Here is a 22,296-nt window from a genome sequence, read left to right on the forward strand (position 1 = left end):
CCATCGTGTGGGTCCTGGGAACAGACTTAAGGTCATCAAGCTTGGCAGCAAATGCCTTTACCTGTTGAACCATCTCACTGGGCCACTAAATTTTCATGATCATACATTGTGTGTGTGTGTGTGTGTGTGTGTGTGTGTGTGTGTGTGTGTGTGTGTGTGTATGTATATATATATACTAGTAATTTTGAAATGATGTTTCATACAATGCACAAGTATATTTTGGTCATGTCCACTACCACGTAAGACACCTTTCTCTCTTGCCCCCCTATTCTTGTCAATCTCCTATATTTACCTTTTAACACAAAGCATGATGTTCCTAAATAGCAAAAACCAACACATAGGGTGAAGGGGTCATGTGAGCCAGTTTATTCTTTGTGGATCTACTCAAATGATAATCTCCCGTTCTGTGCTGAAGACTTGCTGGAAGGTCTCGCCTCGGAGGTGCCTGTTAGCTTTCTAAGGAAATTCCAATTAGGTGTTTGCTCCAGGGGCTTATTAGGCCTTTAAAGGTGTTAATCATAGTCTTGGTGCATTCTGAGTTGAGCCATGGGGAATGATTTTACATGTGCATGCAGACTTTGAACCACTGTTTTGTTCTTAGGAAGATACCTAGAGAGAGGAAAAGGTCAGAAATCCAAGCAAGACAGAGGGCAGAGTGGCCTTAGCTGTGGGGCTTGTGGTCCAGAAGTGGCTGAAGTCACACACAGCCTGTAAGGTCCAACAGCAGGCTTTTGGAGTAGCTCGACTCCAGCGGAAATCTTAAGTTAGAGAGGATTTAGGCACAGTTCAAAATTTTTGATTGACATCATTTATTTGTGTGTGAGTGTTGTCTGTGTGTGCATGCATGTGCACACACATGCACACTCATGTCATAGAGCAGAACTCAGAGCACCAGGGAGTTGTGGAGGCGGAACTCAGGTCGTCAGGTTAAATGACTGCGCTCAGTCAGAGCTGGTGGCGCATTAACCCTTTAGCATGTTTTGCGTATTTCCTTTTTTAAAGCCCGACTTTCCCTCAGCCTTCTCCTTTCTGTTCGTTCATTCACATCTGAGTATTGCCTTTTCCTTGGCTATTGATGGCCTTGCCGTCTGTCAGGGCCCTTAAAATTATACCTTGTCGTGTCAGAAACTGCAGAGGGTTTTATTTCTAGACGTACAACTTACTCAACTTATTTTCCAGTCATACCCTTCTGCACAATTTTCATTTATCGTTTTGGAATATGATTAAGGGATGAGTGGATTGCTTCTTTGCTCGCTGACTGTCTTTTCCTGAGAATTCTGCAAACTGTCCGGTATGGTGTGAGCCCAGGGCAGAGGCTCTGATGCTGACGATGGGGAGTTCATCTTCACTAGCCTCTGAATTAGACAGATTTTCCCCAAGCCACGGGAGAAGTAGAAAGGAAAGAATAAGCAGCACCCTGGGTGTAGCCTCGAGAGCAGACCCAGGAGCGTCCACCAGCATTATGACCCTCCATCAACATTGTGACCGTCAAGGCTGCTGTCCTTGGAAGACCGGCTCAACCTAGAACACACTTCCTCAGCATGGTGGGTGGGGGGAATCCCAGAACAAAACAAAACAAACAAGGAACCTGTCTCTTGGCTGGAGAGATGGCTCAATGGTTCAGAGTACTGGCTGTTCTTGCAAAGGCCACAAGTTCCGTTCCTGGTGTCTACATGGTAGCTCATGACCACCTGTAACTCCCCTTCCAGAGCACCCAATGCCCTCTTGTGCCCTCCAAAGGCACCAAGCATGCGTATAGTGACAGTGCACAGACATATGCGCCAGCCAAACACCTATGCACAGTAAATTAAATTAAAAATGTGTCCTGCTAAGATCATAGAACATTTTTATTTTAAATTTAAGTAGTTTCAAGACTAAGTATAGTTCAGAGTTCCGTTACCGTGGTCTCATGAGGAGGGGATGTAGACGTGTGTGCATGCATGTTCACATGCGTGTGGATGCCAGAGGTTGGTATCGTTTTCTCTATCTCCTTTCATTTTGAGTCAAAGTCTCTCACTCTGCTCGAGGCTCAAGAGGGTTAGACTAGGTGGCCAGAGAGCTTTAGGGATGTGCTTGACTTTGCGTGCGTGTTTCAGGGATCTCAGTTCAGGCCTCCTGCTTGCATGACAGGCACTTTACCACCTAACTGAGCATTTCCTCAGCCCCAACTGAGACTTCTTTAGGGCCCCTGGATAAAGGGAAGGTTGTTCTCCAGACATCTCTGGCAAGAATCAAACAGCTCATAAATGTTGCTATGTAAGTGGTATTTGCTGCTTTGTTCCAAGGTGCCATCTTATTCGTTTGCCCAGATTGGCCTTGAACTCCTGAGTGTGAGCAGTTTTCCACATCAGTCTTCAGAATAGCTAGCACTGCACACGTGCAACGCTGCCTGTGGCCTTGAGTAGTATTTGTTTTAACCAACACACACCATTTATTCTGGTTTCGTGCATTAAAAGAGTTTCTCTTCAAAGCTGCTTAGTCTAACAACATCAACAAAGCCTTAAACTGTGATAGATTGAAAATTAAACTTTATTGCAGATCCCGTGAAGCCCCTTGGCAGCTCCTCGCAAGCGCCGGTTGATTCACCTTTCCCTCTGAATACAGCACCAGCCTCCACCCAGCTGGAAGCCTCTTCCTCAGCAGCACTACCTCCTTCTTACCAGCTCATCAGCCTCCCGCCACACCCAGACACTCTAGGCCTCCAGGATGACCCACAGGACTACCTCTTGTTGATCAACTGTCAAAGCAAGAAGCCTGAACCCACCAGGTACATGATAGATGCCATCATGTATGTGTGTGTGTGAGTGTGTGTGAGTGGGTGCATGCATGTGCACATATGTACACGTGTGTGTGTAGAATTTAAAAGCCTAGCTTACACGAAACCATCTCAGTAGGCTTACAGTGCGGGTTTGTATTATAGGTTTGTTAATGATTTCCATTGTCTGGGAGGTCTTTTGTTGATGAAACCGTTTCTGCCATCATGGCCGTGAATCACAGTGTACCTACACGGCTCTTTGGAAAGAGTCTTGCAGTTTTTGTTACTTGCTTGACGATGTCACTGACTTGTGAATGGTGACCTTGCTCCATTTCTTATGTGATTGTAAACCAGCCAAGGGTCATCTTTTGTTTCTGAAGAAGGAGAGGAGTACCTACTACTAGAAGATTTTGAAAGCAAACCGATCCCATTGCAGTGAGTGTGCTATAGTTTTGGATCTGTGTGAGAAACTAATCGCACAGGTAAAATCCCAATATGGCAAATCCTAGAGGCTAGGTGGACTGGGGGAGGGAGGGCAATGGCGCTTCATGAAATCAGATAGACCACTAAAAGCTACAACCCTTTCAAACCTTTCTCCCCAGACACGGAGCAGTGCTGACCCCGAAGCCTTGATTTTACAGGTTTTTAAGTAGAAATTTATGGAGTGTATGACTGACCCAGAGGGTCCAAAAAGCCTTTCCCCAATGCTTGGTACGGGGGTCATCACCCCCTCCACACACATACCTCATTCTATAATCCCAAAAATATTTTATGTTGGTCATCTTTGGCTTTTGGGAAGTTGGAAGGCATAAAGCGGCAGAGGAGGTCAGAGCACAGTTATTTCACTATCTGAGGAAGCAACAGGAAAACGAAGATCAGTAACAGGCCAGTGTCTGCTGCTAATAGCCTGGGACCGTCGGTGACAGCAGTGCCAACTAGTGTATTCATTCACAGTACAAACGTGGCAGTGACCTGCATAGCACACACAGGATGTTTATAAACCAACGTGGTGAGGAGTTTAGGCTTTATTGTCTCTATAACAAAAGCGTTTCTTTTCTCAGTGTTAAGAAAGTGATTATTGATTAGAATAGTGTTTGGGAAAATACTTGTTATGTCGAACCTGTAGAGAGTAGTGGCAGATGCCCTAAATCCCAGCACTCGGGAGGCAGAGGCAGGTGGATCTCTGAGTTCGAGGCCAGCCTGGTCTACAGAATGAGTTCCAGGACACCAGAGCAACCCTGTCTTGAAAACAAACAAACAAACAAACAAACCAACAAAAAACCAAAAGAATGTAGAGCTCAAACCCCTCAGAAAAAGCTTCTGTGAAGCCTTCCCTGGGAGAGCGGAAGGAGCGCGGGAACATTCCGCAGATGGTTCTGTCTGTTTGTTATAATGGAATTTTACCTGTGAGAGCAAGAAAGCTGTGCAAACCAACACTAGTTACTAGTGCCCAGTTCTAACCCAGCTGTGCTTGTTTGCTGTGAGGGCTGCACACTTGTGACTTGTCCCTGTGCCACTAACGGAGACTTTGCCTTCTGGAGACTCACCGTTACTTTCGGGTGGGGTGTTGTTTCTAAGAGGCCAACTGATCGGTGGCAGTGATGAGTGCATTTTCTTTTTATGACCGCGCTCTCATTAATCACTGGCACAACACCATTACTGCTCCGGGAGAAACTGTTCTAGAAATGTCTGCATCCGATACTTGAACAGAGTGACCGTGAAATAACAAACGTTTCTGAAGTACCCAGCCATGCCCACCGTTATGCTAGGAGCTGTGAAGATACAAACTGATCCCACAGGACACTGAGATGCAGTCGCCCTGGGAGCTCTCAAGTGAACCTTGTGAAGAAGCCAGAGAGTGTGAACGGGAAGTACTTACAGATTCAGACATAGGTGGTGTTGGTCACACCCGCTCTTTCTTCCTGCTGGGACTTAGCTGAAACACACGTTCCTCCAGGAAGCCTCTCTCTGGGTTCTTAGGCTGAAATGTCCCTCTGGGTTGGTGGGGTTTTGTGGTTGTCTTTTAACGTTTGTTTATTTATATGTGTGTGTGTGTGTGTGTGTGTGTGTGTGTGTGTGTGTGTGGTGGGGTCACCCCTACCACAGTGCTTGTGTGCACAGCAGAAGACAAACTGGAAAGGAGTTGGTTTTCTCCTCCACTGTGTGGGTTCCAGGGACCATCCTCAGGCTGGGTGGTGAAGGCTTTTACCCACCGAGCCACCCTGCCAGCCTTCTCTGGGTTTTTACACCATACTAGCTATACGGTGCCCAAATCTCTATCTTACTGTAGTATCGGAAATAACTCAGTAGGTATTCTTTCCCGCCACGAGAGTTCGAGCTGGCGGGATCCAGAAGCTTTCCCCACGCTGTGGGATCCCACATGCAGGCTGCAGGAGGTGCGTATTTTAGAGCTTGCATGGGTACTTGAGGAATTCTACAAGAATAGTTTGAGCATTGTTTTCAAGATGGAAAAACAAAGCAGAGTCAGTAAGATAGTTTAGTTAACACACAAGCTGGACATCTTGAGTTCAATTCTCAGAACCTATGTGGAGATAGAAGGAAAGACCTGACTCTGAGAAGTTGTCAACAGCCCCTGACACACACACACACACACACACACACACACACACACACACACACACACACACACACACAAATAACGTTAAGTGTTATTGGGAACCTTGATACTCTGAGCTGGTCTTTGGCCTTAAAGTCAAACCACCTCTAGCAATCTATAGTTTTCTCTAATTAAATCAATACTGTAAAAACTATGTTTTGAAAATATTGGTATGAGCTCACGTGGGCAGATTGGAAAGGGAGGGTTCTGTGCTGAGGGTATCACAGAGATTTGCCTGAACTTGGCGTAGAGTGGGAACAGAGCAGGGGACACATAAATGGGAGGGAGGAAGCGAGGGAGGGAGGATGGACTCAAACTCAGGGCTGGACTGGTGGTAGGGGTCTCAGGGACTCAAGCTTCAAGGATACTGAAGTTAGAGAGTCTGAGTGGAGTCACTTTTGTCCACGACAGTCCAGGAGGACAGCTAGTTTGTAAAGGACAGCAGTTTGCACTGGGGCACGTGCGCAGGATAAGGGTGTTATATCATACAGGGATACGCAAGCAGGAATAGGACTTTGAAAATAGGGGACTCGGAGTTCGTTGCGAAGAGAGCTGTCCACATTTCCTTGGAGAAGGTGAAGAGGTGAGAAAGAATCCCCCCATGAAGTGTGCGCAGATTTGGTGGCCATTTCTGAGTAGAGATTGAGGGAGGTGCCAGCCTCTGAGCAAAGGTCCTGCAGGACAAAGCTAAAGAGAAGGGAAGTAGTCTAGTATAGTGTGACGTCTCTGCCCCAAAGTGGGAGGGGACCCAGGGCAAAGGTGACACAGAGCCAGGTGTAACTAAGAAATATACAGGGCTGTAGAGGTGGCTCAGTGGTTAAGAGCGGGTTCAGCTCTGAAGAGGACCCACGTTCTCTCCCTAGCACCTACTTAGGCAGTGCACAGGCACATGCGACTCCGGTTCCTTGGGTACCCGCCTATGTGCACATACACACATCCATAAGTTTAGAAATAACAATAATTAATCTTTTTTTGCAGGTACTAGAAATCTATCCAAAGCAGGATTATCTCAAATGAGATTTGCTATGATTGTTGGGTTAGTCAACCCCGTGCCGTGTATTTCGTTCCTTTTAATAGCGCGGGCTGAGTGTCTCCAAAGAGAGAAGCCTGTTGTCCCCTTGGAAGTCCTCTGCAGTTCCCGCTTGGATTTTGGGTTTGCAGAGCAGTTTATCAAGGTTGAAGAGGGATAGATGGACTGTGTAATCTGGGCGGGTGCCAGGCTTTTTGTTTGTTTGTTTTTGCATGTTCTTGGTAGAAAATGCTTTCCTTGTGTCTCTTTGGAGTTCTGTGGTGTCTGATCAGTGCTGAGGAGTGTGTGTGTGTGTGTGTGTGTGTGTGTGCGCGCGCGCGCGCGCGTGTGTGTTTCCTTTATTGCAAATGGGCATGGACAAGTACAGGATGGGAATTATTGAGAATGCTTCTGGCAGTTGGTGGTGGTGGTTTTGTTGATTTATAATTATATCCAACTAAAGAACATTTATGCTTCCTGAATCTTATGGATCACACACACAAAAAAACCAGTCTAACAGAAAAACATACTTTGTTTGCTGAACTATAGCATGTGTGTCCAACCTGAATCTGTTTATCCTGACTCTGTTTTATTTTTGACATTCCCAATTGTATCCAGAACCCACGCTGACTCTGCAAAGCCCACCCCTTCCGAGACAGACTGCAATGACAACGTCCCTTCCCATAAGACCCCTGCTTCCTCCCAGAGCAAACACGGAATGAACGGCTTTTTTCAGCAGCAAATGCTGTATGACTGCCCGCCAAACCGGGCTCCCTCCGTCTCCGTAGACGCCAGCCTCTATAACCTGCCCAGAAGTTACTCCCATGACGTGTTACCAAAGGAGTCTCCGTCAAGCACTGAAGCAGACGGAGAGCTGTATGTCTTTAATACCCTGTCTGGGGCTTCGAGTGTAGAAGCTCAGATGAGACATGTATCTATCAGTTATGACATTCCGCCAACACCTGGGAACACTTACCAGATTCCACGGACATTTCCAGAAGGCACCTTGGGACAGTCATCAAAGCTGGACACCATTCCTGATATCCCCCCACCGCGGCCACCAAAGCCACATCCAGCTCATGACCGGTCTCCCGTGGAAACGTGTGGCCCCCCACGCGCAGCTTCAGACACCGACAGCAGTTACTGTATTCCTGCAGCGGGCGTGCCGCCGTCCCGGAGTAATACCATTTCCACCGTGGATTTGAACAAGCTACGGAAAGGTCAGCTCCAGCAGGTTCTTCTCTGTCAGGGGTCAAGCCTGGTTTTCTGAGGGGCTAGAGACATGGCTCAATAGGCCAGAGCCTTCACTGCTCAAGCAGAGAGGGGCCTAAGCTCGGATCCCAACGCCCGCTCAAGAGAGTGGTTCCAGAGTACACCTGACATCCCCCCTCGTCTCCACTCACTGTGAAGGCACACAGGCAAACGAATCCACATGCACATGTGCACATATACCGCATTCATTCAGACACATACATGTACATGCAGGAAAACCCGCTTTCCTCAGTAATCGCTCCTTTCTGTATAGTATTATGTTAAAGGGTATTTATCTCTTTTTTTCTGTAGCCCTGGCCCCCACACATATAGCCATGATATGAGAGTCAGTACATCCCTGAAGGGTGTGTCTGTCTGCCTGCCTGCTCAGTTAGAAAGACCTGGATCATCTAATGCCTGGAAATGTATGCTCGTATGCCTCCCACCTTCTAGGACTTCTGCAAAGTGAGCTATCTGAGCAGAAGTCGTCCTGGCTATGTTCTTGTCTGTGACCATGTGCCATCATGGCCCCGTCTGTGTCAAGTCTCTTGGGTTTTCCCCCTTCCCTCCTCTATCGCAGTTTTTGTTTTTGACTTAATAGGAAATGACACTGTTCAAATCAGACCATTGTGCTGTTTCTGCTTTGCAATCTTTAGAGCATTGAGTGTCCTCTCTGTCCATCCTTGTTGACTGACTGTGGGGCGCTTGTCTTTCTCCGTCTTGTAGAGCCCGCGAACACAAACTAGAGACTTTGGGAGTGGGGACTATGTCTGGCTTTTTCTCCCCGAGTCTTAAGCTTTGGTGCAGTTGAATGCGTGTGTTGAGCATACCGTCCTCATGTCCTTACCGTTCTTTCCTCCCTTCTCCCTGTTCCTGTTGGTTCCCTTGTTCTCCTAGAGAGTTTTGTTTTTGCTTTCATGTTATGTACAGTTTTGTATGTCAGCATAAAATCTAGTGATCATAAAACTTGATTGTTTTTATGAGATTTGTATAATTCTTTGAATATAATTATCTCAAGTCGCATCCATCTTCTTGCAAATGCATGACGTTAGTCTTTGCTTTATTCTCTTTTTTGCCTTTGTTTATTCATTTATGGTGTGTAGGAGGGCAGAGGACACCATTCAGGAGCCAGTTCTCCGCTTCTCCCGTGGGGTCCTAGAGAACAGCTCAGGTCCTCAGGCTTAGCAGCTGAGTCCTCTGGCTAGTCCAGACTCCTTCCATGCCCCTGCTGGTGGGCGCTTAGCCTGGCTGTTGTGAGCAGGGCTGCAGGGAACACTCTGATGATGTGCAGGTCTCAGATCCATCGCTCTGAACCCTCAGGAGTGGTGTAGCCGCGCCACACCGTAGCTGTGGTTTGACTGACTTCTGTTCTTAGGACTCTTCCATCCTGGCTCCCCCAGTAGCTACTCTGGTTACGTTCCCACCGGCAAGATTTTCAAGCCCTCTTTTGTCCACATCCTTGCCAACACTTTAGTTGTTTTGTGTTTGCTTTTGTTTAATGACCAACCTTCTGACTGGGGTAAGGAGGAATCTCAGTGTAGTTTTAATTTGCATTTCTGTGATAGCTAGTGAGGCTAAACAGGTTTTTGTGTGTGTTAACCGCCATTTGTGTCCCATCCTTTGTGTACTGGATATTCCTTTAATCAGCCCGTTTATTGACAATTTTAGTGGCCCTCAGTCTTCCTAATGTTGCCACCGTTTGATACAGTTCCTCATGTGTGACAGCACCGCCCCCCCACACACACACTGCAAGCATAAAATTACCTTCGATGCTACTTCCTAATTGTAATTTTGCTACTGTTACGGATTGTAATCTAAGTATGTATGTTTTCTGATGGTCTTAACAGACCCCTGTGAAAGGCTCATTCGACTTCAAAGGGATCGATGGAGACCCCCAGGTTGAGAACTGCTGGGCTAGGTCTTTTGTTCTTGTTGTTTGTTTGTTTGTTGAGTTTATTCTTGGTATGAGTCCTCTGTCAGTTGTGTAGCTGGCAAAGTCTTTCTCCTGCTCTCTAGGCCATCTCTTTACTCATCAGCTTCTCCCTTGGCTCTCCAGAAGCTTCTTACCTCCTACAGTCTCACTTGCTAGTTCTGGGGACTTAGTGTCCTTGCCTCTGGGCACACCAGCAGTCTCCCCCCCCCTTTTTTTCCTCCAGCCACTTCAGAGTTTCAGGTCTTACAGTAAGGCTTTTGATACTCTGGGAGCTGATTTTTGCAGGATAAGCTGCTGGGATCTAGTATCGTTCTTCTGCAGGTGGATATCCTGTTTTCCCAGCACTCTTTGTGGAAGGGACTGTGTTTTCTCGTGTGTATTTTTGGCATCGTTGTAAAAACCATCAGGGGGTGCTGTAGCTGCCTGGGGTTATATCTGGGCCTTCTTAGCTCATTGATCTACCTGTCTGGCTTTGTGCTACGATCATTGTTTCTCTAAGATTTTTAAAATTATAAAGTTAGAAAACAATGCTTTAGGTACACAGGCCCTGAGAACTGTGTGTTAGCATTTCTATGTTTTGTGGTAGAGTTTTCTAACTGTTGCAAAAAAAAAAAAAAGCCAAAGAATTAATATACCATAGAAATACTTTTATCAGTATGTGCTCAGCCTTCCAAATTTGCCAATTTCAAATTTCCGCTCCTTCCTTCTCCCTTCCCTCCCCGCCATTCTCCCTTCCTCCCCTCCCATCTCTCCCTGCCATTCTCCCCTACCTTCCAGCCCTTCCTTTCTTCCTGCCACAGGATCTCATGTAGCCCTGATTTCCCTGTGTACCTGAGAATGACCTGAACTCCTGATCTCCTGCCTCTGCCTCCCCAGTGCTGGTTTTAGGTATGACCCACCACACATGGCCTTCTAACTCTTTCCAAAGAGGCTATAACCTAGTTATGTCCGTGAAATGTTAGGCTCAAGGTGGCTCAAAATGGATACCATTTCTTTTCTCCATCTTTAGATAACGTTTCTCATGCCAGGCTTGGACACTCGGTTGCTGTCAGTCAGGTCATGATATTGGCGAGCATCTCAGTGTGTTTAGTGTGCTCGTTCCAGAGCCTGCCTGACGAGTGTCCCTTCGAGGGTGACGAATGTGTGCGTGGACAAGCATGAACAGCGCAGCACCTACAAACTGGCAAAGTGGGAACCAAAGCTGACAGGTTTTTTCTTAATTCCAGATGCTAGTTCTCAAGATTGCTATGATATTCCACGAACCTTTCCAAGCGATAGATCTAGTTCCCTGGAAGGCTTCCATAACCAGTCTGTAAGTATTGATGGTGGCATTGTCTGAATCTTCATACGTAGTACCCAAGACTCTGAGACCATGAAATGAAACTAACAATAGACTCCCCATTATGGGCAGATGTGATAGCTGTGTCTTCATGTGCGACAGTGGCTTTGCTTATTAAGAGAAATGTATGTGTGTTTTAGAAAATCAAAACTGTGTTGACAGTGGGCGGTGTCTCAGGTGAGGAGCCGGATGAAAACTATGTCCCCATGAACCCCAACTCGCCGCCACGACAATCCAGCAGCTTCACAGAGCCAACTCAGGAACCAAATTATGTGCCAATGACCCCTGGGACCTTCGATTTTTCTGCATTTGGAATGCAAGTCCCTCCTCCTGCTCATCTGGGCTTCAGGTCCAGCCCAAAGACCCCTCCCAGGAGGCCAGTTCCTGTTGCTGACTGTGAACCACCCCCAGTGGATAGGAACCTCAAGCCGGACAGAAAAGGTAAGGGGAATGTGGCAAGTAGAAGGGTCAGGGCGGGGCGCAGTTAGGGCTGCCTGCCACCATACCTGAACACGGGGCTAGCAGGGCTAGCGAGGGAACAGTCTGAAGTCATTAATACAACCTGGGTCCTTAAGTACAGAAATAATGCTATTTGTGAATGAATGGGATTGCCAGGTCTCCTCAATCTAGAATAGAGGTTACAGGCGAAAATATCCAGAGCAATGGCAGCAACGGGTCACCACTAGGAGAATCTGGATCGTTTGTTCCAAAGCATGTAGGTGGAACATCCAACTCCTGCCTGACTGTCCCCATGCACTGGCGTGTGACTGCCACACATGTCAAGAGTGACCTGAAATCTAGCGGTTTATGTGTATAGCCTCTTGATTGTTTCTTTTGTTTCTGGTTGTTGTTAATGTCTGCCAGCTATTTTGCTTTTTTAAAGAATTGCAAGCCAAACCTAACACTAGATATGACCTTCCCTTGCTATTTTGTATAGTATCAAATTAAAGGGGCATTATAACACACTTGATTGATTATTTAACAATAGTGATGATGTCTGTATAATCTTTTCCCACATCATAACTTTAAAACAACAGCAACAACAAAGTCTGCTCTGGCTCTGGGATGCGCAGAAGATCCAGTTGTGGTTAGTCTGGACTTCCTAAGAAAGGTTGGGTTCCAAAACAGCAGAGCGTGTTAGGTAGGCCTGGTCCTCCTCTTCAGAGGAAACTTCTCAGCCCCTTTGGGTAATGTCTCCTCAAGTTTTAAAAGCTTGGGTGCAAGCCAGACATGGTGACCAATGCTTTTCATCCCAGTGCCTGGGAGGCGGGCGAATTTCTGTGATCCAAAGCCAGCCTGGTCTACGTAGTTCCAGGTCAGCCAGAGCTGTATGTTAAGACTCTGTCTCAAAAACAAAACAAAGCAAACTTAGAATAAGTGTTTTAAATACAACCCACTGTGCTCAGCATACCACTTGCCTGCCTTAGGCTTCATAAGCAACTGAAGTTAGAGTCTGTGTGGTGTGATGGACTCCTGGCTCCTTGCAGGGGAGTTCAAGTCATTTGAAAAGCCACGTGCCATCTATCTATAGCTTTTTCAGAACATGGAATGTTTATGCAAACTTCTTGTTAACCGGGGCTTTAATCATTAACACTAATTATGTTGTTGTGGGAAGCTAAGGCTGAGACAGACAATTTCAAACTAAAGGCTTTGGTTTCATCTTTCACAATATAAATGTATTTATGCTGAAATCGTATAGCACTCTGTGGTCTTCACCCTGTGTGCTTGTCTTGTGGGCGACTCTGCATCCACGCTCGTCCCTTGTTTCTCTTTCCCTCCCTGTGCTCTCTGCCTTGACTGGGTTCTGCTTTCACGAGCTTTGGCCTGCAGCGCCTCTCTGTGGCCTCAGTTCTGAATCCCTTCTGTGCCCTTACCCTGCCCGCACCTGCTTCTAATTGCTTCTGCCATCATTACAGACTTCAGATTGGTTAGAATTCATTAGAGTGGTCCAGGTTGTCTTCTCACACCTGGCTGGGGAGCCTGGCTGCTGCTGCGGCAAATGCCCACTACTGGTCTCACCCATCACCTCCCAGCTACCCATCCTTCCTGATCACGATCTGGAGTTGTTTAGAAAGGGTCCAAGGGCCGCAGGCTTTTTGTCCGTTTTGTTTGCTTTTGTCTTTAACTCAATTAGAAATCCCACTACTTGTTTTCTTCTTGGCATAAAGCATAAGTGAACATGAAGAGATCCATAATTGGACCACAGGTCACTGAAAGATCAGTCCACGAACTGTAGACACCAACTATTGAGATCCTTTTTAAAACATCAAACCAGCGTGTTGCTTTCCTGTAATTAGTTCATGCTAGCAGCAATCTCTGCTTTTGAACCCCCAGCTTAGGAGTTGTGGTAGCGTTAGGCTCCATATAAATGTAGAGGTGGGGTGGAGGGGAAAAGGCAGAGGTTCTAAATCTGACATTGCTGGTATGTCCTGTATTATTATGTAGTGTCTTAGGTCTGTTTCATACTGTGACATATACTATCTCATTAACTACATATTTGAACAGTTATACCTCCCCCTGAACAGAGGGAAAGGACCAACCTCTCTAATACCAGGACATTGAATGCCTCGGGTCTTTATATCAACCTGAAGTGACTTTACCATAGAATAGAACAAAGTACGTTTGAAACGCTTCTGGAGGCTGTCATTCTTCTAAACGTTAGCCGAACTTGAAAAAGGAGGGAGCTGGGTATCCAGCCAGCATGTGAAGGTTCTGACCCCACTCCCAGCATTACACCCTGAGTTCATTGACCACATTATTTATTTTGAAATATTTGCTTAGATACATGACAAGCTGAGAAAGAGCAGCCAGGGCAACATCCAGGGACAGTTATAACAAAATATTAAAGAAGCTATTGAAATCATAGTATCGGTAAAAGGGGTTTTTGCTTTTCTTTCATGTTCTTGTAACCTTTAATCCCAATCAGTAGGATTCCTAGAGGAGGCCTAGGAAAGTTTTTATTGCACGAGGGATACTTTGTCAGCTCACCCTGGGAAGGTCTAACTGTTAAGAAAGGTTCAATTTAGGAGCTGGAGAGATGGCTCAAAGATAAGAGCACTGGCTGCTCTTCCAGAGGTCCTGAGTTCAATTCCCAGCAACCACATGGTGACTCACAACTGTCTGTAGTGAGATCTGGTGTCCTCTTCTGGTATGCAGACATACTTGCAGGCAGAACACTGTACATAATAAAATAAATAAATCTTTAAAAAGAAAAGAAAAACACCGTTTAAAACCCAGATTCCAAGTCTGGCAGTGGTGTGAATGCCTTTAATCCCAGAATTCAGGAGGCAGGCAGATCTCTGAATTGGAGGTCAGCCTAGTCTACAGAGCGAAATCCCTGAACAGCCAGGGCTCCAATGAAAAACACTGGCAAAATAATAATAATAATAATAATAATAATAACAACTTTTAAACAAAAGATGGGGTTGGAAAGATGGCTCTTGAAAGGGACCAAAATTTAGTTCCAAGCACCCATATCCAGAAGCTTTTCCTACAGCTTCCAGGGGATCCAAACCCTCTTCTAGCCTCCAAGAGCACCCACACTCACCCATACACATATCTCTCCTGACATGCATGTAACTAAAAATGAAAGAAATTACTGGGCAGTGGTGGCACACTCCTTTAATCCCAGCACTTGGGAGGCAGAGGCAGACGGATCTCTGTAAGATCGAGGCCAGCCTGGTCTACAGAGTAAGTTCCAGGACAGCCAGGGCTACAGTGAGAAACTCTGTCTCAAAACAACAACAAAAAAAACCCAGATTCCAGCCAGATGGGTCTAGCTCACGGGGCAGACACAGGCAAATCTTTCTAAGTTTCTGGCCATCTAGGGCTACACAGTCTCAAAACACTAAAGAAGACAAAACAAAAGCTGAAATCGCAACCCCACAACTAAGTTTATTCTTGACCGTGTGCACTGGGAGCGCATGTCTCGTTTGGCCAGGAGAGTCTTCTCGCTCTTCATAGCAGCAGGTGAGTATTTCAGCTGCCAGTTCGTTAACACCAGATAAATGATTGAGCTGTTATGTCAGCATCTCTTATTAACTAACTCGTGAGAAAGTCACTCAGTTCCTCTTAGAGCCTCAACCAACTGGCTTTCTGCAATTGCTTTCTTTGGAAGAGTCTGTGACAAACAAGTGCCTGTCTAGTCTTGTTTATGCCCTGGCTCTAGACGTCAGCTGTCGTAGTGTGTGCTGCTGGCCAGTTTTCCAAATGCTCCCGCCTGATTGAAGCTGCAGAAGGGCAGACACCTGATGGGTGGCCTTCGTGGTAGCTCAGTGTTTACTGTCCTTTTCTGGGGTCTTTCCTTTGAGCCACATGTTACATGCATGGAATAAGGAGCACATCAATCGTATTGTTAAGAGGCTCCAGAGAAGTCACCAGAAGCGCAGAGAGGAACAACTGGGGCAGCTGTGGGGCCTTTGTTTTTCTAATGTGGATGCTGGGAATCAAACCCAGTCCTCTGCAAGAGCAGCCAGTGCTGTATTCGCTGATCCATCTCTAATGTTAGTAAACAGGAGTTAATCCTAAATCAGACTGGGGATAGTCCTTGTCATGGCTTAAGGGAAGTAAGTGTGGACTCTGTTCTTACAGCAGACTCTCAGTAGCTGGAGACAGTTTTCCCTGTGTAATAATAGTCGTTGTTACATTATTGCACTTCTCCTTAAACTGTTCACACAAGCACAGATGTTTTCTTTCACAACTCTGCCTCAGATACCTGCTGAAATCAGACGAGAGAGGAGCCTCGGGAGTTACTTTTCTTCAGCCTTGATTTTGGGGGTGCCCACTGGAAATAATACCATAACTTTAGAAGAGCTATGTTATTATAAGCTATGTTATTATAAGCTAATTCAGAACGCTCCTGTGTAGCATTGAGTTTATGTAGGAACTACCTCCGAGGATACCGTCAGTACGCAGGGCTTTTCAAAAGGAACTGCACGTGTGTGTTTGAAGAAAGTGTGGCCTGCGGTGGTGCGCTGAGCGCACTGACTCTGAGAGGCTAATGTTTTCTGATAACGATGTTTGATTTTTTTCCCCACCTCTATTCATGTAGTGTATGGAGGCCAGAGTCAGCGTGGGGTGTTTTTCTCAATCGCTCTCCACTTCATTATCGAAGGCAGGGTCTCCCACTAAACCCCGAGCTTCCTGATTCAGCTGGCCTGGCTGCCCAGTGAGCTCCAGGGATCCCCACCACCCCACTCTCTCACCCCCAACCCCACACAGGGATCCCACCACCCCACTCTCTCACCCCCAACCCCACACAGGGATCCCCACCACCCCACTCTCTCACCCCCAACCCCACACAGGGATCCCCACCACCCCACTCTCTCACCCACAACCCCATACAGGGATCCCCACCACCCTACTCTTTTACCCCCAACCCTACACAGGGATCCCCACCACTCCACTCTCTCACCCTCTACCTCCATGCTTCCTGATTCAGCTGGCCTGGCTGCCTAGCGAGCTCCAGGGATCCCCTTGTGTAGCCCCCTACCCCCCCCCACTCCTCAGCACTGATCTTGCAGGGGTACAGCACTCTGCGGGGGGCTCCCTTGAGTGCTAGAGATGAGGTGCTGGAGCTTGCACAGCCCAGTACTGACTGAACTGTCTCCCTGGCGCCTGGTTTTGTTTTATTTACATAACAAACCAGAGTTCTCCTCATTGTGAAGGCAGTATCTACACAGTTGAGAGGACCCACTATGCAAGTAGAATAGCCATGATGAGGGTTCCAGGCGGCAATAAGCCCTTGGAGATCAGAAAGTGAACCCTCAACCTGGACTCAGAAAGTTCCAGTTCTGTTGGTGACGCCACCATCCTTGTGACTCTTAGCAGCCCCTCATTGCTCAGTGACGATTTGAGTATTTGTTCCAGTCAGACCTTCACTCAGGAGCTTGGAGAGGGTTAGGTGAGCTCAGGCAAGCCCTGGCTACCGGAAGTCCTCAGGACGTGTCTGCTGTTGTGGTAAGGGCCATCGTGCATCCAAAGGCAGTCTTATAAAGTGTGATTTAGTGAGCTTTGTGGAGGGACGAGGGACGGTGACCAGTGTGGTGAGGTGGGCGTCCTCAGTACGCTTCTGTGGCAGATCCTCCACTCCATGTTGTCCCCGAAAACCATCTCAGGTCTGGGGTGATCATGGGAAGTAAGTGGGTGCCCGTTGTACTGTCCAACACAGCAGGGGGTTCAAGGCCAGCCTGGTCTATAGAGTGCGGTCCAGGACAGCTAGGCTACACAGTGACACCCTGTCTCGAAAGTCAAACCAATGAAATAGAAACCCAAATAGTAAACTCGTTCTAATTTTTCTTCCTCTAAGCATACTTTTGTTTTGTTTGCCACAATAAGATTTTAATAGAAGAAATTTAAAGGGACGTAGATGGGACCTTTTTCTGCTTACTAATCTGACACTGGTCCCTTCCCGAAAAAAAAAAATATGAAACAAAAACACAGGGGGAAAAAACATTAAAACAAAGTAATTTCCTAGATAGCTAAGCTTCTCATAAGTTCAGCAGCCGTCAGGAAACAAGCAGTTGTCAGATCCTTGCGGATTCTGTTTTGTCTGTGGACACCTCGGGCCCTGTTTGTCCTGGTAGAAACAGGAGAACGGACATCCGAAGATTGCAATCCTGTTTTTTAAGGCATAGTTTTTGTTTGTTTGTTTGTTTGTTTTTATTGTTGTTTATATAAGTGTGTCACGACTTTTCATAACCAAGATTATTCTGGGCAGGAGCCACCAGGCCTGAGCTCACACAGGCGCTCATCCCCCTGGGTGAACTGTTCCTTCTATTTTAACGCCTCTCATTGCATAGCTCTCTCTTCCCTAACATGCTTAGTCCAGCTGCAGCTGCTCCAAGGAGCCAGGCTCCCCACACGGCTCTGAGGTTTTGAGCCCCTGTGCTGCCCTGCTAAGGCTTTGGCTTGGAGATGTGACCCATTAAGTACTGGACAGCAATCGCAGGCAGCTGAAGTATGGAGCTGCAGAAATGCGAGAAACCAGAGCAAGACAGCAGCCATTATTTAACCACAGACACAGATAACTTTTGGAGAGTACAGCTTGGCGCAGTGGCTCATGCCTTTGGTTAATCCCAGCATCAGGAGGCAGAACCAGGCAGACCTCTGTGAGGTCAAGTCTAGTCATTATTTACATAATGAGTTTCAGGGCTGTGTAGGGAGACCCTGTCTTAAATAAACAAACAAACAAAGGTTTGGAGAGTACTGAGGAGAAAAGTTCAGGAACAAAGTAAAACTTTGTTGCCCTTCAGACAACCACCGGGTGAACAACACACGGTAGGTAACACCAACAGCAGTTTGGATGGTTACATACTAGACCCTCCTTGTGCCAGCGGTCTGTTGTGTTCAGACAGGTGATGTCCCCATCCGTATATACTCAGAGTAGTAAGAGCTCTGCATCTAAGAACGGTCCTGGGCACCTCTCTGCTTCATTTGAGTAGATTGGTGCCGTGTGTGACCGTGGACTCCAGCGAGCTCTGAGATCGCAAGCTGAGCTGGAGAGCAATACTGAACTCCAGTGGATAAGCCACCCGGTTCTCCATAGAGGAACACAGTAAAGGCTGCTGCGTCCCTGAGCAGCGGGAAGCCTAAGGAAACCGCTTGTCATGTTCATTTAGCCTCTTGCGTTGTCTAGTTCTCTAAGACATGTTACAAGAAATGCTAACACGGCACACGGTCTTCCTCCTTGTCCTCAAGAAAAGAAGGCCAAGCAGCTGGTTGTCCCTTTCCCGACCCCCTCTGTCCCCGGTGCCTGTCACGCCATAGCATGCAGCTTCCTCTCTTTCATTGTACTGAGCATGAATCGTGTCTCGCGAGACGGGAATGGTTTTCACTAACAAGTTTTTGTCTGTGCTTTTATTATGTCACACTTCTGCACATGGCTCTGTGGCTTTTTTTTTTTTTAACAGAATCCATTTTCAAATAAAAAAAAAAAAACGTTATAATAAGAGAGTCTTCTTTTTACCAATTAGGTCAGAGTCCTAAAATTTTAAGACCCAAACCCCATGGTTTAGAGCGAACTGATTCACAAACCGTAGCTGACTTTGCTAAAAGAAGAAAGGGTATGTACCTAATTGGGGCATTGGGAATCTATTTATTTTCATACTTTTTTTTTGATTCAGAAGAAAGGAGAAGGGAAAGGGGAGCTTTAGTGGTGCTGCTTCCCAGTGTGCTGCTCTAAAGAGAATGCAGCTCGTGATGCACAGTGAGTCTCTTTGTTCCATGGGCAGAGGCAGCGTGGGGATCATTTGATTACATGTCAGCTATAGTCAGCCTTGTCTCTGCGTTATCCCTTAACTTTCTAGGCAGCAGCAGGCTGTTTCACCTTTGCTTTATGGGCTGCTGTGAGCCCCGGTTGTCTCCTGTCTTTGTGTATATGTGTTTTCTGTTCTGAAATAGAATAAAAAGTAGTTTCAGTGTTTTTTACCATGGCATAACTTAGAAATTGACAGCTGAACTCTTATTCACCTTTCTATGTAAAATAAAAATAAATAAAGGAAACTTGAAGAAAAATCACCTTCATTCAGCCATTATGCTGAAGGTGTCTATTTTAAGGCTATGGCTTGGTAAAGCTCTTGACTCAGATTCAGTAACCGTCTTCATCATGCTTGAGCTGGGAGCCCATGCGATCTGCAGCTTTGAAATGACTACCTGGTGCTCTCATGGTATGTGTGAGATAGCTGATTAAGATTACATATTTTTGAACAAGTTGATGATCCTTGGGTTTGGGATCTAGCGAAGTTTCCGGTGATTTCGGCACGTCATTTTACGTGTGCTGCTGTCCGCTGATGCTTCAGTACTGGGGAATGAGTTTTACACAGAAGCTTAAATCCCCCGCCCCTGTAGATTAAATTTATAAAACAATGGTTTGATGAGAATAGAGCCCAGCAACTTTAAAGGAATTCATACTTTTACATCCTTATTTAATTTCTATTGACAAGGTGTGTATTCGCATTAAGAAATGACACGTAGTCGTAGTCTGGACCTTGAGCTGACTGACGGTCATGCATCGAAAGTTTTAGCTTTTGTCCCTGAGTGTTTAACTCTGACACTGCAGGCCTTGTTATCATTCGTAAGACAGTGTCTGCCTGCCAAGCATAAATTGTGAAACTGAGAGGATCTTGTTTGGTTTTCGAGGTTTTATGCACCTTCTCTTCTCTTTCTTTCTAGCCAAGCCAGCACCTCTGGAAATAAAGCCCCTGCCAGAGTGGGAAGAGCTGCAAGCCCCAGTCAGATCCCCCATCACCAGGAGCTTCGCTCGGGAGTAAGTGTTTTGCTCAAAACACGAAGTCTGTCAGCGGGACAATTAAAATGGTCTGTTTTATGAGATAACTTGATAAAATGCCTATTTCACGAGCAATAGGCCAAACAACAGCCCAGAGAAGCTCCCCTACCAAGGTTCTACAAAGTCAGAACTCTCGTGTGTTATAATAAAAATGTCCAGTATGCAACTGTAAACTAACCAGTGGTCTGGAAAGGATGCGTGTTGTCGTGTCGGTGTATACTGCAGTGACTGGACAGCTCTTCCTCGTGTTCATGGTGCTCTTTCCTTAGCTCCTCTAGATTCCCCTTGTCCCCTCGGCCGGATTCTGTGCACAGCACGACATCCAGCAGCGACTCCCACGACAGTGAGGAGAACTACGTCCCCATGAACCCAAACCTGCCCGGCGAAGATTCGGTACGTGCAGCCCTCGTCCATGTCTCCCTGTGAAACCAGTGCGGCTTAAACCGCGCTGACCATCTGCACGCTTCTACCCTCCCATCTTTCTTCCTATGCCTAGACAATCCAAGGCTCCCTTTAAAGTATTTTTGCTCTTTTAAGGTCTAATGCCAGCTGAGGTCAAATTGTTCTGCGTTATCATTGTAAATCATTGAAAAACATGAAGGGTTTTGTGGCAGCTCTGCCCTGTTGTAAAGAATTCCTGGGACAACCAGCTTATAAAGAATGAAGGTTTATTTGTTTGTTTGCTTGGTTTTGAGACTGGGTTTCTCTGTGTAGCTTTGGAGCCTGCCCTGTAACTCACTCTATAAACCAGACTGACCTCAAACTCACAGAGATCTGCTTGCCTCTGCCTCCAGAGTGCTGGGATTAAAGGCATGAAAGGTGTGTGCCACCATGCCTGGCTGAGAAGGTTTATTTTACTTGGAGTGCTGAGTGTCCGGGGTTGCTCAGTTTTGTTGCTTTGGGCCTGTGGTGACCCATGTGGCAGACCTACTGCCTCCTTATGAAGGCGTAAGTCACAAACAATCCCACACCAGTTTGGAATCATGATTAATCAAATGGCTGTTTATTTAAAGGGAATAAACTTACAGATCACCGGCCCAGACAACAGCCCTCTGCACAAGTAGCCTGAAGTGAGCCGGAAGCAAGAGAACGAGCACACGGCTACCGCTGCTTTTTAAAGCAAATGAGACCACGTTCAAGTGGGCTGGTATCTTAAAGGCTATTGGCTGAAGGAGCGGAAGGAGCTCCCACAGCATCCTTACCTGTATCCAAGTGAGAAAGAGCCAAGATCTCACACCCTCTTCAGGATGTGACCCCAGTGACATAAATAAAGACCCCACCTCTTGAAGATCTCACCACCTCTCAGTATTGTGAGATCAAGTCCTCCCACACATCACCCTTTGAAGGGCATTTCACATCCATACTCTAGGAGTTCACAGCCGTTCCAGCTGTAGTTCATTTAAAACATCCCCAGCTGTAGTACAATTAAATCCTCCAGGACCAGGTTATGACAGGCATCTGGGAGAACTGTCTTATGCAGAAGGTCTCTGGTGATCTTTCAGTTCAACTAAAGGAAGGACTAGAAAGAAAGGCATTACAATCAGAAGTCAAACAGAGGAAACGAAATTAAGAATTGTGTGTACCTTATGGCATTAAGGCAGGAAAGTACTTTTGTATGTCTAGTATGTCCAAACAAGCATGAGCTGGGGCTGGAGAGATGACCCAGCAGCCAAGAGCACCAGAGTTCAATTCCCAACACCCACTTCAGATGGTTCATGGCAATAACTCTACCCGCAAGAGATCCGGTGCCCTCTGCTGGTCGTTGTGAGTCCCCACACACACATGCAGACATCCATGTGCAAAGACATACATATATACATATACAGTTGTTGTTTTTTTTTCAAGTGGAAATAGCTGTGTGCCAGGCACAATCAAAAAGCCAACTGTGTTCTTTGTAGCTCCCCATGCCACCAGCTGCCAGGACTCAGTGGCCCACATGGCCCTTCATTAGAAAAGAATGTGGTTGTTAAGATTCCTCAGAACTCTTAACTGTTATAACACAATGTGTAGACAGGAATTCACAGGATCTGTTATGCTCTTGGATTTATTAAATAAGTGTAAAAACATTAATAGTCTCCAAAAAGTTAGGACAGTTTCATACTACAT

At 46.4% G+C, this 22,296-nt stretch overlaps 1 protein-coding gene across 10 annotated transcripts in view; it reads left to right on the forward strand.

Annotated features, from left to right (window-relative positions):
• Gab1 (GRB2 associated binding protein 1) overlaps positions 1 to 22,296 on the forward strand; it is a 112,262-nt gene that overhangs the window by 82,153 nt on the left and 7,813 nt on the right. For 7 of the 10 annotated variants that reach the window (XM_048447538.3, XM_048447542.3, XM_048447543.3 and 4 more), the window contains 8 exons: positions 2,539 to 2,767; positions 3,110 to 3,190; positions 7,000 to 7,601; positions 10,792 to 10,877; positions 11,045 to 11,345; positions 18,878 to 18,967; positions 20,076 to 20,169; positions 20,460 to 20,583. In XM_048447538.3, the coding sequence (XP_048303495.2) occupies positions 2,539 to 2,767; positions 3,110 to 3,190; positions 7,000 to 7,601; positions 10,792 to 10,877; positions 11,045 to 11,345; positions 18,878 to 18,967; positions 20,076 to 20,169; positions 20,460 to 20,583 (1,607 nt within the window). The remainder of the gene's footprint in view (positions 1 to 2,538; positions 2,768 to 3,109; positions 3,191 to 6,999; positions 7,602 to 10,791; positions 10,878 to 11,044; positions 11,346 to 18,877; positions 18,968 to 20,075; positions 20,170 to 20,459; positions 20,584 to 22,296) is intronic. The other 3 variants (XM_048447540.3, XM_048447539.3, XM_048447541.3) reach the window with 3 other exon arrangements.

This window comes from Myodes glareolus, chromosome 22 (assembly GCF_982192425.1).
Source record: "Myodes glareolus chromosome 22, mMyoGla1.1, whole genome shotgun sequence".
In the NCBI taxonomy this organism is placed as follows: Eukaryota; Metazoa; Chordata; class Mammalia; order Rodentia; family Cricetidae; genus Myodes; species Myodes glareolus.